The sequence below is a fragment of the Rhopalosiphum padi genome, chromosome 4 (assembly GCF_020882245.1).
Source record: "Rhopalosiphum padi isolate XX-2018 chromosome 4, ASM2088224v1, whole genome shotgun sequence".
NCBI lineage: Eukaryota > Metazoa > Arthropoda > Insecta > Hemiptera > Aphididae > Rhopalosiphum > Rhopalosiphum padi.
Window position 1 is genome coordinate 21115267 of NC_083600.1, and position 16296 is coordinate 21131562.

Below are 16296 nucleotides of genomic sequence, written 5' to 3' on the forward strand. Positions count from 1 at the left end.
GTAGGTGTAAATATACATTTAGATATATTTTACTTGTGCTCATATTAACTAAATAATATCGATAAAAATTTCTTAATACCTATGGATATAATTAAATAAGCAAAATAAGTATATTTATTGATTGAATATACTTGAAATGTGTTCAATTTAGTTTCAATATGAAAAAAATACAATTTAAATTCTTATTAGTTAATATACATTTATTTATAACACTGGTGTTACAAACTAATTGAAAAACAATCAAAAAAATATAAACTTTTAAATAGAAAATAATTTCAAATAATTTGATTCAAAAATTGATCAATCAATCAAAATTAGTAATGTATTAGACAAAAAATGATAAGAAAGCAAAATTTATTGAAATATTTTTATTGAATATAATATTTTTACATATTTTTCTTTAACTTAATATTTTTTTTAAGGTTTCATTAAATTTTGAATCTTTTTCTTCAAAATTAAAACTTTTTGTACTTAAAATTATTGATAAATGTTGACATGTATTATAAATGTTCAATTTTTTTTTTTAAATTAATTAATAATAAGTTGCCCGATTAAATTTTACAGTTATATTATTTTTTTGCGATTATATCAGTTTTTCCTACTTAGTTAATGTTTTTATTAAAACTTTAGTAAACAATTAAATATAATAGTCTATAAATGTAATTGAATAACTGATTTTAAAATCGTTATAAACAATATAATTTGTTTGACCTAATTGATGACGAGTACCATAATTCTTAAATTATTTACTTTCTTATCGTAAGTGTATATACTATTTAGGTACTTTAGATTTTTTAATTCTATATATCGAGATTTCAGATAAGCACTCAAATCATTTAAAAAATATTATTTCAAATGTTCAAAACTGACATAGTTGATTAATGATTTTCAATTTGACATAAAGTATTATTTAAAACGGCATTATAATTTACTAAATAGTTAACTTCATAAAGATGATGTATATTGCTGAAAATAAAAATATTATTTTTTTTTTCATAGTACTTTTATAATACAGTACAATAGCTCTACTACATTTGTAGTATGTCGTATGTCTAACTCAATCGCCTAAATTCTAAGGTAAGATGAAATTGGATAAAAAATTTTTATTTTATAAATACGGGCCAAGCACAAAGTACAGTAATAGATAAGTCCAATTAACTATAATTATTCTATTTCCTATTAAAATATTGAGCTTGTATCTCAGTTTAAGGATTTAGGCATTATTTTTTACTCTAAATTAAATTTTTCCCCACACACAGAAATGATAAAGGATAAGGCTATGCGTAACTTGGATTTTATTAAGCGCTCCTGTGGCTCATTCATATCCTATTCCCTTGAAAATGCTATATTGCTTCCTTGTTCGTTCCCATCTAGAATACTGCTCTCTTATTTGGATAAATAATACCTCAAAACAAAACTCTTCCCTAGAATCTGTTCAAAATAATTTTCTACGTTTTATTTCCTTTAAATTTAATATATATAGGCCTCCCCGTGGTTCTTATAATAATGTATTACATTTTCTATATCTTTTACCACTTAACGAACGTCGAATACTTTTAATTTCTAAATTCCTTCATATATTTTTATTAGACCTTATTGATTATCAAAAATTGCTATCATTGATTAATTTAAAAATAAATAACCTTAATACCAGAGATCCGAAACCATTTTACTCTCAATTTTCAAATAAAAATTATATTTTAAATTCCCCTGCTAATCTCCTCGTGGTAGCTGGTAACACCTGATTTTATATAACTTGTCAATTATCTCTATTATATACCTTACACACTTTATAATTTTCTTATTATAATCATTTAAATACTATTAGTTTTATGTATAATTTTTGTCATATTGTTCTTTTCTTGTTTACTAATTTGTTAATATCTTATGTACACATGTTTGAATAAATAAGTAAATTATAAGCGATAGGCATGTTAGCGGAACAATATAGAGAGCGTTCGGCGGATAGGTAAGCTTAAAACGCTTTACAAATCCTAGTGTGTCATATGACTTACAACTTATTGATTATATGTGATAGTGGAAATTAAGGTCAGAGGATAAAAGAAGTATATAGTATAAGGAATCAATTGTTTTTAATAAGTGGAATATATAAAGTACCTATACATAGACTATTTATTCTTCTCGTTCGTTTTTACTACATTATATTTAACTTGAAAACAATTTTAATATAAATTAAAATCAATAAATATATTGGGATAATTAAAAAATTTGAAATTCAGATGTTTTATAAAATATTTTCTTACCAAAAAGTGTGTTTACGTAAATAATAATAACAAAAAATACGTACATGAAAAAATAACCATTCAATCAAAAATGTATCCATTTCTTGATTTTTTTATTTTTAAAATTGATTAAGTATTTAAATGATACAAATATGATGGAATATAATTATTAACTGAATTTATTGTGTTTGTGTATATTCTAATACTTTTAAAATTAAAGTAAGTATTAACTTTTATTGAATATATATAATAGATTGATTGGATCTATTACTTTAATTTATATTTATTAGTACAAAAGAAAATATTTAAATATATACGGAGTAAATATAATTGACTAATATTCCAATTTAGAACAAAATTATATAAATTTCAGTGTTTTCAGCATCCCCTTTATACTGTTTACTGTTTACAATCAAGTCATGTGTATTATATTTAACATGCTTATTAACTTAACTTCTAAATTAATTATACCAGTTATTATAGACAAACAACAAACATTTTTGATATTAGAGTGAATTGGCCTATTATTAAATTTAGAGGTATGATTATTATCCACAGCCCCACGTAGCCTTTTATTGATATTGTTATTTTTAAGTAAGTTATGAAAATTTTAAAATGTATAGTTTCAAAAAGATCATAACTTACTTAAAAACAATAATATCAATAAAAGGCTACGTGGGGCTCTGGATAATAATCGTACCTTTAAATTTTATAATAGTTCACTCTAATATCAAAACTAACAGCACAATATTGAAACTGGTGAACGAAAATTTGCTATGTCTCACGTGTGTAAGACGGAGACAATACATGCGGGTACTACGTCCTCTTAATTAATAACAGTGATCATATTATCTTTTAAATTTGTAGAGACAGTGTAAATGTCTGTTACTGTAAGAACAATTAAATAAATGCAATTTGATTTTAAATGTATTACACTTACAGATATTAAAACCATAATACTATCATATTCTCTCTTTTTCTAAAGGCTAAGCCTTGTCATAGCATTTTTTTTCTTGTTTTTCTCCACTATGTATTATTCTAAAGTCATCGCTCCAAAAATCGTCATTGTTACCCCCATCTTGTTTTACATACTCCTAACACATTTATTGTTTTTCTCTCATCTGATGTTTCAATTTTTCTAGTCTTCTGTGACTCAGAAGGGTCCTTACGTTCCAAGTACCTATTCTAGTAGGATCTTTTGTACTAACTACGTGGCCTGGTTTTCGCTGGATGACGACCTGGGAAGCCATGCTCTTCCTTACCCTGCCAGACTCCGGGTTCCGATTCCCATCGTCTATGTTTACATGTTTCTTCCTATCTATTTTCATCGCTCTAATATGGTAGTATAATGAGGTAGTTTCCCCTTGCTTTCCTCATCAAAGTATTCTGGCCGTCAAATTTGTTCCAAATTTCGCCCGGAATAATCTGATAACAGCCGTACCAAAAGGTTCTTCTTCCGCCTCGTTTCAATACTGATGGTTACAGCTTTCCTCCAACAGTGTTTAATCTCTACTAGAGATTAAACATTCTTACTGGAATCGTTCGCTTAGAACTTTCCGCCAGCAAGAGCTCGGGGTCCTCGGGGTTGCTAGGCCCGTAACATAATGTGTCTCCCTGAGGTAATTATCATATTAATAAATAATAATAATAACGACATTAACATTTTTAAACTATTAAAAATAAAAATAAGTTTAATACCTTTATTAATAAGTGAACAATTATAATTATAAATAAATATAATAATGTTGAACTTAAAATATTAAAATTTATATACAATTAAGTAAATTAGTTAAATTAATCATTAATTATAGTATAGTTTAATATACCCAATTAAAACTAATTTTTCTAATTTATTAAAAAGTATCTACATTTAACGCAAATTAAAAATTATTTAGAAATACAGGAATTATAAAAATAAATAGTTTTAAGTGCTTACCTATATCACCTGTAATACAATATATTATTACATCTAAAATAACTAAAATGTTTGTATACATTTTGAATATAACAATTAAAAACGTTATTAAAATATTAAATGATAAAATGTATAATAATATGTATTATATTTTATTTGATACACAAATTAATTTTTTGTATTGATATTTGAGTTCTATTAGTTATACATTTTTTCCAATTAAGATTGATTGTATACCCAATTAGTACAGTTATTAATTTTTATTTTTAAATATCAAAATATGAAATACATAATAATTTTTTTTTTTAATAATTTTGTTAAATTAACTGTCGTAGATACCAATATTTTTATATTAGATATGGATGCTAATAATAAAGAAGAAAGACCACTAAATCCAAGATCCAAAGCTAATTTATTTGAAATTATCACTTTCAGGTAAATATAAAAATATACACTAAACTTATTATTTCATATTATTCATCTATAAAACATGTTATCTTTGCCATTAATTGATTTTTTTTAATTAATTGATTGTTATATATGTATTTTACATATTATAATGACTATAATAGCTTATTACATATTTACAGTATGATAAATTAAAAACAACTTCTTTAATTGAAACTAACTATATAATAATAATTAAACCTTAATAGTTAATAGTAATAAGTATACAAATATATAAACTGTATATTAATTTGTTTAAAGTTATATGCTTGAAATTGTTTGTACAAGCAGTTTTCCACGCTGAATAACTTCAAATTCTTCATACTTCGTATTTTATATGCTCAAATTCTACATTTAGTACTTATTAAAGGTATGATTTTGATATTGGGTATTTATCTGTCCTTGAATTAAGAGTGTATAATTATCTTGTTCAACTTATTCTCGTTTTGACTATTCATAAAATTTTACTTCTAGTTATTTAATTGATTTTAGATAGTAAATTATATAGAGTATTATGTCCAAAGTTTAAAATTTTAAATGTTAATAACTAAATTTACTTAGAATTTTATCTCCTGATTAAAAAATGTTATATAATATGAAAATTTAACCAATTTTCATAAATTCTTTTACCACTAACGTGACTAAAATATTAGAAATAAATATATTATTACAATATAAAATACTGCAATTGTTTTCATGCTATACAAAGTGTCCGGTGAGGATTTACCCATTGCGATATCTCCTGAAATAATGCAGATATCATAATAATTATCTTTTTTTTTAAAAAAGACTCACAAGGACTAGGACTACAAATATTTCATACTAAATTTAATTTAACATTTTGATAAAAAAGTTAAAAATATAGTTTTTTATTTAATTATTTTCAAAAAAATCGAAGATGGCCATTTTTTTTAAAGTTTATTTTCGAAACAACGTTTCGGCATTTTATCTACATATAATATGTTAATAAATTGTTTCCTAAAAATCATTTTTAGTATATGTATATATAATTATGATTCAATATATTATAAAATTCAAATTTAACATCCATCATAAAAACTCGCTCGATATCTACTGTCTATACAGAAGCTAGAGTGGTGACTACTTTCCCATCTTTTTTTTTTATATAAATAGTTGTTGAAATTAAAAGCCAAAGTTATGAAAGTTTTCAAATTCTTTTGTGATAAAAAATGTTATTTATTTTAATAGCTTAAGTTTTTAATAATAAATCCAAAATTTTTCATTAACTGGTCTTGTCTTATTATAGACATCAAAATACATTGAAAAATGCATAATTTTTTTAGACGTTTCAAATTCTAATTCAGATAAAATTTGACATTGCAATTTTTTACCACTTACTTTATATATTATTATTAACTTTATACAATACAATCTATTTAAATATTTAAATAAGTTTTAAACTGTTTATAGTACCTATTCAAAGTTTCACACTGTTCTACATTACATATATTTTGAATAATTATAATATGATAGTTAATAACAGCTATTAGCATTATATAAAGTTATATTATAATAACCAATACATACTAGTATATTTATTTTTGTCTAAAATTAATTCAAAGTTCAAATTACTTTATTATTATTAATATAAATATAAATTACTATAATTCCAATATAAACATATAACTAGTAATATTTTAAGAAATACAAATCATACGATTATTTTGTAAACAGACATGAAGAAACAAACTGTCTTAGCTCAAAAAAGATTTTCATGTGCAATAATTGATCACTCAATTCAAATTCGACACATACATTACAGTAACCTGAAATATTATAACGTATACTCGGCATCTATTATACCACATAGTGACTTTCAAAGTCAATTAATTCTAAATTAGTAAAATAGGTGTTAAAATGTTAACAAATTATGAAAATAAAGATTGTATTAAAATTACGATGACAGTGAAACATTTAATGCTTAACATTTTAAGCATTATTATAACACTAAAATATTGTTTATTAAGTTTTTAATTTTTAGTTGGATCTTAAAACTTGTTCAAAAAGGATTGAAAAAAGAATTAGATGTAATAGATTTATATACAATTCTAGACGAAGATTCATCTGCCCTATTGGGATCCAAATTAGAGAAGTAAACAATTTATCACGTCTAAAAAATATAAATATTCTAATTATTATTTTTGTCGTTATACAGAATATGGAGTAAAGAGCAAAGAACTGCAACAAGGAAAAATAAAAAACCTAGTTTTTTAAACGCACTGTTTCAAATGTTTGGGTCAAAATTAATTATTCATGGAATTTATTTAGCAATAACTGACATGGTATTTAGGTAAGTAGGTGTATATTTAATATTAATATAATTAATTAATTAATAATTAGTCTCATTGAGAAATAAAAATTATAGTAGAATATTTATAGCTATAGTATTATTTTTAATTTTAAGTATACCTATATCTAAATTTACTCTGTATTTAATTTACTAATACTAAATACCCTGCAGCTGTTTCGTTATTACCTTTTTATTTATTCAGTATTATCCAAACGATTTTTGTGGGAAAAATAATATCACACTTCGAAACAAAAAATACAAAAAACCAATTTAATATTGTAGTATATTATGCTGTTGGTTTAATAATAGCTTGTTCATTAAAAACATTCAGTTCAAACAGTTACAATATGATGAGTTCACATTTAGCAATGAAAATGCGAGTAGCAACTTGTGATCTCATTTATAATAAGGTATGTAAATAATATAATTTCACCAAAAATAATATATTAATAATAAAATTAAATATAAGAAGACAAAATTGTAAATAATTTATCATGACATATAAGTATTAATAAATTATTATTATTAAATTTCCAATTTTCAAAATATATACTTAATTATTATGAACACAATATATTTATTATAGGCATTACGGCTAAAAACAAATTCCCTCGAAACTACTACAGGCCGAATAGTAAACTTGATGTCAAATGACGTAATTCGATTTGATTTAACAATTGTATATATAGGATATATATTCATTGGCCCTATAGAAACAATTATGGTAACGTACTTCCTATGGAAAGAAGTAGGCGTGGCATCAATACTTGGTGTAGCTACATTTATTATTTTTATACCATTACAAGGTTTGTAAAGAAATAACTAATAATAATAATAATAATGATAATACAACTATTATTTTTTTTTCGTTATCTTTAAGTATGGTTGGGTTCAATTGTATCAAATTATCGACTGAAAACAGCTAATAGAACAGATGCCAGAGTAAATTTAATGAATGAAATAATTTCTGGCATACAAGTAATTAAAATGTATACTTGGGAACATTTTTTTACCAAACTAATTGAATTTGCCAGAAAGTAAGAATTAATAACTCACAAATAGGCATAAATAATACATAATATGTATCTTAATGTAACCACCAAAAAAATTTAAATGATGAAATATAGGAAAGAAATCGACCAAATTACTAAAACAGCATACATCAAAGCTACATTATTGTCATTTTCTGTATTCAACACAAGACTCGCTTTGTTTTTAAGTGTTCTTTTATATGTAGTACTTGGAAACTATATAACTGCATCAAAGGTAAAATAATATTCATAATTAATATATTTTAACCGTTAACACAATAAAATAAAGACATATTATAATATATTTAGGTTTTTATAATAACATCGTACTATAATATTTTGAGAGTGTCTATGGCGGTTACTTTTCCAGTTGGAATGGGTTTGATTGCTGAATTATTAGTCTCGATAAAAAGAATTGAAGTACGCATAAATACTTAAAAGAAATTTATTTAAACAACTAATAGTATGATATTACCTAGGATTTTCTTTTACGCGAAGAAAAAGATGAACGATCAATAACCCAAATGAAAACAAAAAATGGTTTCGAAAATGCAAAACTCAATGATGGCAATACAGTATCAAATAATATTATCAATCAAGATGGAACTGAACAATCAAATGATTTTTGTATAGTTGTTTCAAACGTTACTGCAAAGTGGACAGAATCTCAAAATGATAATACTTTAGAAAATATAAATTTAACTGTGAAACATGGTCATTTGATTGCAATAATAGGTCCAGTAGGAGCCGGAAAAGTATAATTAATATACACCTACAAAAATATTTTAAATGGTCTATATTTTTATAGTTTCTTTTTACAGAGTTCATTGATACAAGCGATCTTGCGAGAATTAACACTGTCCAAAGGAAGTATTTTAGTACACGGTGTAGTGTCATACGCATCTCAACAACCCTGGTTATTTGCAGGTTCTGTTCAACGAAATATTCTATTTGGCTTGCCAATGGATAGAAAACGTTATAATAAAGTAAGGTGTCGTACATAATATCAACTTGAAACATGAACCGTTATATGTTTATAATTAAAATATATTATTTCATCAATGAATAGGTTATAGAAGTGTGTGCGTTAAAAATAGACATAGAACAATTTCCGTATGGTGATAAAACAATTGTGGGAGAAAGAGGAATATCTCTTAGCGGTGGACAAAGAGCAAGAATAAATTTGGCGAGGTATGAAATAAGTAAGATTTATTAAATACATTTTGCTGTTTTGAAATATTTTATAGAGCTATATACAAAGATGCAGATGTTTATTTACTGGATGATCCTCTGTCAGCTGTCGACAATCACGTTGGCAAACACTTGTTTTCAAAATGTATAATAGGTAACAACTAACACTAACAACATAGTGGTGTCTAATTAATGAATTATCATATTATATTATCTGTATTAACATTATAGAATTCCTCAAAGAAAAAACGTGTATACTTATTACTCATCAATTACAATATTTAACGAATGTAGACCAAATAATATTAATGGAAAATGTAATTATTTAAATATTACAATTATAAATATATTATAGCCTACAGGTTACAGTGTGTATTTAATAAATTATTTATTATTTTTACATAACAGGGGGAAAAAATAGCAGAAGATTCGTACAAAAACCTTCAAGAATCCGAATTCAATTTTACAAAAATGTTAGGGTCTCCAGTAGAACCTATCATAACTAATGATAATGAAACAATTACGATAGGTACAAGACCAAATTTTCGAAGTCAAAATTCCATGTATACTCGACAAGTATCTGTATTGAGTGTTACGTCAACTGTCGAAGAAAGTAATTACAATGATGTTCAAGTAGAAGTTGTAGAAGTTGTTGAACCAATTGAATTAGCTGAAACTCGTTCTTTTGGTAATTCCGGATTCAGTATTTACTCATCATATTTCTCTGCTGGTGGACACAAGTGTAAAATCATATTATTTTTATTAATATGCATCTTTACTCAAGTACTATCTTCAAGTGGTGATTATTGGATAACTTACTGGTAATATTTAAAATCTGGTTTATTTAAAAAATAATTAAAATAGTTTTGATTTATCAAATTTAATGTTTTGTAGGATAAATTTAGAAGAACATGTTTTTTTTTCAATTGATCATTTAGAGTCCAATAATAATAGATCATTGACAAACAATCCATCTAATACATTAATTCCATGGATAGTATCTCGTAATACATGTATTATCGTGTTTACTGTGATTACATTATCAATTATAATATCTACATTAATTAGATCAGCTTTATTTGTATCAGTATGCACAACATCTTCTACAAATCTACATAATCGTATGTTAGGTTCAATCATAAGAGCTACAATGTACTTTTTCAATAAAAATGCATCAGGTAGGTGATAACAATTACAAAGACAAAACAGCTACTTAACATTATAACAACAAATAATATTGAAACCGATCACTTAAAATTTTAGGACGAATACTTAATCGTTTTTCAAAAGATCTAGGTTCCATTGATGAAATGTTACCCTTCGTATTGATGGATGTAATACAAGTAATATAAATATAAATATATTATATTATATCATAAGCTAAATATAACAAAATATAATTTTTTATTATTTACAATTTTTAAGATTGGATTAATTGTGATTGGGATATTAATAATTGTTGGAATAACGAATCCCTACTTTATTATACCAACATTAATCATAGTATTCATATTTTTCAAAATAAGAAATATTTATATGACAATATCACAAAGTATTAAACGTTTAGAAGGAGTCAGTAAGCAAAAATAACAATTTTAACGTACTTTCATGAAACAAATAATTCATAAAATTAACTATATAATATAATTTAATAAATATTAGCACGAAGTCCTGTATTTACTCATTTAAATGCATCACTTCAAGGAATAACCACTATAAGAGCATTTGAAGCGGAAGAAATTCTTTCCACGGAGTTTTCTATCCATCAAGTAAGTACTATTACTGCTCTAATTTTCTAAATTTACAATTTCATCAATAATTATTGTGATAAAATTCTAGGATTTACATTCTTCGGCTTGGTATTTATTTATTTCTTCAAGTAGAGCATTTGGATTTTGGTTGGATTTAACCTGTCTTATATATATAAGTATTGTGACCTTCTGTTTGTTATTTATTAGCAATGGTAAATAACGATTAAATACCTACACATTTTTTTATGTAAATATATTTATAATATATTTTAAATAATAAAATTTACCTTAGACACATATAGTGGAAATGTTGGTCTTGCCATAACTCAGTCAATAGGGCTAATTGGGTTGTTTCAATGGGGAATGAGACGATCGGTAGAATTGGAAAACCAAATGACATCAGTTGAGAGAGTACTCGAGTACACAACTTTACCCCAAGAACCAGCACTAGAATCACCTCATTGTAATAGTGATCAGATTAATTTAAATAAAAATGACATTCATATAATTAAAGCAAATAAAATAACTATATGTATTTTTACAAAACTTTTTCAGATAAAAAACCACCGAAGAAGTGGCCTAATAAAGGTCGAATAACATTTAATAATTTTTATCTACGGTATGCCATAGATACGCCTTATGTTTTAAGCAATCTCAACATTAACATTGAACCGATGGAAAAAGTGATATTGAATAATGGCGTACATTTTTAAAATCGTTATATTAATTATAATTTTTAAATATAGATTGGAATTGTCGGTAGAACTGGTGCAGGTAAATCATCATTGATTGGGGCATTATTTAGGTTAGCTCTCAATGAAGGCAATATTATTATTGACAACTTTGAAATACATGAGATGGGACTACACGAATTACGATCCAAGCTTACTTTTATTCCTCAAGAACCAGTTTTATTTTCAGGAACCATACGCAATAATTTAGATTTATATGATGAATATTCTGATCATGAAATTTGGAGTGCATTAAATGAAGTAAATTTTTATCTACTTGGGATTATTAGTTTTAATTAAAATAAATATGATTTAAATTTAATATTAAAGGATGTATTAACTGCTGTTCTGAACAGAGAAATTATAGCATATACCTAATACGAGTGGGTACTACAATACATTATTTTAATGGTATTTATTTCTTATATATAAAATAATGATAACTTATAACACTTATTAAAACCATAGATTAAACATGCACGTGTGTTTTTAATCTATGTTAAAACCGAGCTAATCTTTTTATTCAATTTTAATTTAATTAATCATTTTATTAAAAAACGAATTTATTTTCACGCTACATTATTCTGTAAATTTATTTTCACTCTTAAAGTTGATTTAAAAATTAATTTTGGTATAAATCAATTATTTTACTTGTGTCAAGCATTCATAGCGTTAAAATGACAACTATATAACTATAAGCTAAAAATTAATATAAATATATATTATATATATATATATATATATATATATATATGAGTACAAGATAACAATAAAACTGAAAATAAAAATATAATCATATGAAAAATAGTATAGTAGATATGGTATATAACTTTCGAATTCTTTTTTAATCCAATCGTTACGTTAATTATATATTTTCCATAGCAGCAAAGATTATTACATAATAATTGATTTTTAATGTTTTAAATGAAATACTAGGTAGAACTTAAAGATGTTGTGGATGATTTACCAAATGGTCTAAATTCAAAAATGTCCGATGGCGGATCTAACTTCAGTGTAGGTCAAAGACAATTAATATGTTTAGCTAGAGCAATCTTGCAAAACAATAAAATTCTTGTTTTAGATGAAGTTACAGCAAATGTTGATCATCGGTATGAAAAATAAATATTGTATTATTAAAGAAATAGTGTATTCCATTAACCATTTCCGATATTATCATTATTGTTTTATAGAACAGATGCATTAATCCAAAACACAATTAGAAATAAATTTCAAATGTGTACAGTTTTGACAATTGCTCATCGTTTGAATACTGTAATAGATTCTGACAAGATACTTGTATTGAACGGTGGAACTGTAGTGGAATTCGATCATCCGTATAGATTATTAAAAAACACGAACGGATTTTTTTATAAAATGGTGAAACAAACCGATCACGCCACTGCGCGTTTGTTACATAAAAGGACTGCAGAGGTATAAAATATTTATTATTTTTGTTTACAGTATTTACTATTCTTACTGTATTATTTTAATGACCTAAAAATTTTAATTTTAATGTTTTTAAGAATTACAAGAATATTGATATACGAAGAACGAATCCTCAATAAAGTTGAATGAAAATGTGTTACATTCAACTAAATGTTTTATTTCAAGTGTTACAAACACTATACTAAATGTCTTTAATTGTACGTAATACATTAAAATTATATTTTATGCAATTAATAATAAATTTGTTTTTAATTAACTATTGTTATGTAGGTATATGCATGATATGCTTGTATATGTCGTTTAATGCTTTTGGGATAGTCTAGAATATTTATTAGTATTTCATAATATTATCATCTTTATTACCTAAAGGTATAATATTAATATATTATACAACGATATTACGTGTGTTCGAGTTTTATTTTTCCTATTAATATTATTATTAGTTCTTGCTATGACACAATGATAACTAAACAGTATATGAATGTAAATAATGAAAACAAGATACGATATAATAATGAATATAAAACATAATGATAACCGATATCGCTGTATCGGTTATGGCCAATGTGACATATCCAGAATTCATTTACGGGCGTGTTTTAAATTTAATAGACTTAGGTAGGTGGGGGGGGGGGCAAGTTCATCAATGACCTCTGTCCTAGATATACATAAGTCTACGGAGTGTTGAAAAGGAGCGTACACTCTCAGATGTAGTGACAAAGATCGTTGCTGATATAACCAACAGCCTGTGAGGCTGTGAATCGTAGGAAAAATAATAGAACTACAATTTATTATGAATGATTATTTCTTGCACTAGTTGCATTCGTGTAGAGCAAATTACACTATGAGTAAGTTTAAAGTTTATTCAAATACAACAAAATATAACCGATGGGGGGTGTTCCAACACCCATATCACCCTGCCCCCTAAATACGACCTTGATTATGGCTATAATAATTAAAAGATAAAATATACAAAAATTCAATTATTAAGCTTTTGTATTGTATAATTAGTGAAATTGTCTCGAAAAAAGTTTGAAAAAAGTATATTATGCCATTTAACCATTATTTGACTTATTTAAGATATAACATATACCATAAATTGATAGTATTATTATCTATAAGCTTGACTATTGATTTTTATTACTTGTCATTTTTATTTTTATTATTTTTTATACTGATCGGAAGGAAATATCGACTGCTGAGACTATTAGTATAATAATATGAATAAAAAAATATAATATTTACAGTTATTTTTTATTTATTATTTTCATTTTTATAAAAAAATGTATACATTTTTATTTTTTAATTATTAATTTGTTATTATTTAGCTTATTTACATTATTTGTACAATGTACATTGTACACATAATAATATTATCTACAATTTCGAGTTAACGATTACTTCCAGAAAGTATACAAAATATAAAAACAACAAAAACTAGGGAAGTTGTTTTGTTGTATAATAGGATCATACTGATATTGATGTATAATAAATATTATATTAAATTTGAATTCTGCAATGATAAACCATTGTATACGAAAAGTAATTGTGAGTAGACCACGGATTCTGTCTCTATTTATAATGATATTTTATAATGTTATTATTGTTATTTTATTACAATAACTAGTTTAATTTTCTATATTACCAATTTGGTAGATATATTGTCTAGTGTGAATATAATACAGGTGATCTATACATAATTTACACTTGTTTATGTCTGTACGATAATCTATATTTTATATCATAATATCACACTTCCTTTCACGTCTGTGCCCGGTCGACGCCGATGTCGCATACACTTCCATCGCCGTATCCGGAAACTGTGTGCTGAGTCGCCGGAACCGCAGCCGACGTTTTTATTCCGAACTACTTACCCCGTTACCCGTACCGTTTCCGTCGCGGCAATAAGTTGTCGTCCATGCACGTACTGCTGTCGCGCCTTGTTAACACTATCTCCGCCGTACCGTCCGCTTCATATAACGCATTTAAATATGCGATGCGCCTCAAGCGCGTGTCGTACATGGTGTCATGGTGTATTTTATAAAACTACACCGGCCACACATAATTATTATCTCGTTATCATCGTTTCTTTACCATACGCAGCCAAAAAGTTCAAGCGATGGTATATATTATTATTATATATTATACGAATATATAGTATCGTGCCGCCGGCGTGGGATCGAAAATAACGTATCACGTTCGTCAATCACCGTGATGTGTAATAATTGGTTACTGTCACGGCGATTATGGATGATTTGAATGCGTACACAAATTGTTTAAGTATATCGAGAGATGATGGCATACGAACATATTATGATGTTCGTTACGCGTTTATTTGGATACCGTGGAGACGCGTGTAAATATATTAAAAATTAAAAAATGATCACTTACTACTTACTAGTTACTACGCATTCATTTATATGACCCGTATGCTCACAGTCTCACACATAGAAATTGTCTGCATTAATCTCCTTAAAAACGGACGCCGGACTCAGGCGGTACCTATCTAATTTCCTCAAGAAAAATATAAAAAAATTAATATAATTTATAAAAATATTGAAGTATAAAAAATATATTTTTTTTAAAAATGTTGTTTTCTTATTTCATAAAATTATGTGAAAAAATATAAAAAAATGTATCTCATTCTTCATCTTTATATAGGTAATATATTTATACAGGGTGATTCTTTTATCATGAACCACTCATTATTTCAAAAAGTATTCATGTTTTTGAAAATATTTTTTTACATTGTTTCAAGTTGTTAAAAAATTATATTTTTTATCCTTAATTTTTTTTAAGTTTTTTACTTTATTGAATGACAACATAGTTTTAATTTCATATTCCAAAGCAGAATATTTTTCTGAATATTTTGATACATAAAAATCTAATTTAGGGCGAGTAGTTTATGAGTTAAAGTATTTAAAGTTTTGATGCACGGAGTGAAGTGATACGGGGTTACCCCGCAAAATGTTTGTCCACTACTCCGCTTGTCAAAACTTTAAATACGTATAACTCATAAACTACTCGCCCTAAATTCGATTTATATGTATCAAAATACTCGAAAAATTATTCTGCTTTGGAATTAAAACTATGTTGTCATTCAAAAAAGTAAAAAAAACTTACAAAAATATAAGGATAAAAAATATTTAAAAATATAATTTTTTTTAAAAACGTTGGTTTTTTAACAACTTGAAACAATGTAAAAAAATATTTTCAAAACCATGAATACT

The 16296-nt window shown here is 25.4% G+C and overlaps 1 protein-coding gene across 5 annotated transcripts; it reads left to right on the forward strand.

Moving 5' to 3' along the window:
• Positions 1-856: 856 nt before the first annotated feature.
• LOC132928643 (ATP-binding cassette sub-family C member 4-like) lies at positions 857-13323 on the forward strand. Of its 5 annotated transcripts, none has more exons than XM_060993451.1 (26): positions 857-1077; positions 4494-4593; positions 6608-6718; positions 6782-6916; positions 7119-7326; positions 7503-7722; positions 7797-7953; positions 8044-8182; positions 8257-8367; positions 8427-8702; positions 8769-8933; positions 9017-9138; positions 9195-9292; positions 9370-9455; positions 9547-9959; positions 10033-10316; positions 10402-10481; positions 10564-10714; positions 10801-10907; positions 10978-11101; positions 11182-11358; positions 11445-11572; positions 11636-11881; positions 12557-12729; positions 12811-13051; positions 13144-13323. In XM_060993451.1, the coding sequence occupies exons 2-26, from the start codon at positions 4517-4519 to the stop codon at positions 13183-13185; spliced, it is 4071 nt and encodes a 1356-aa protein (XP_060849434.1). In that variant the 5' UTR covers positions 857-1077; positions 4494-4516; the 3' UTR covers positions 13186-13323. The 5 variants fall into 5 exon arrangements, with proteins under 5 accessions (XP_060849434.1, XP_060849437.1, XP_060849438.1 ...); XM_060993453.1 differs by having other exon boundaries at positions 858-1077; positions 11182-11352; XM_060993452.1 differs by lacking the exon at positions 857-1077 and adding an exon at positions 2445-2462.
• Positions 13324-16296: the final 2973 nt, after the last annotated feature.

Coding starts and splice junctions, on each gene's coding strand:
- LOC132928643 (XM_060993451.1), top strand. CDS start 4,517: ATGGATGCTAATAATAAAGAAGAAAGACCACTAAATCCAAGATCCAAA. Junction 10,908..10,977: donor CGGAGTTTTCTATCCATCAA/GTAAGTACTATT, acceptor ATAAAATTCTAG/GATTTACATTCTTCGGCTTG. Junction 11,573..11,635: donor ACATTGAACCGATGGAAAAA/GTGATATTGAAT, acceptor TTTTAAATATAG/ATTGGAATTGTCGGTAGAAC.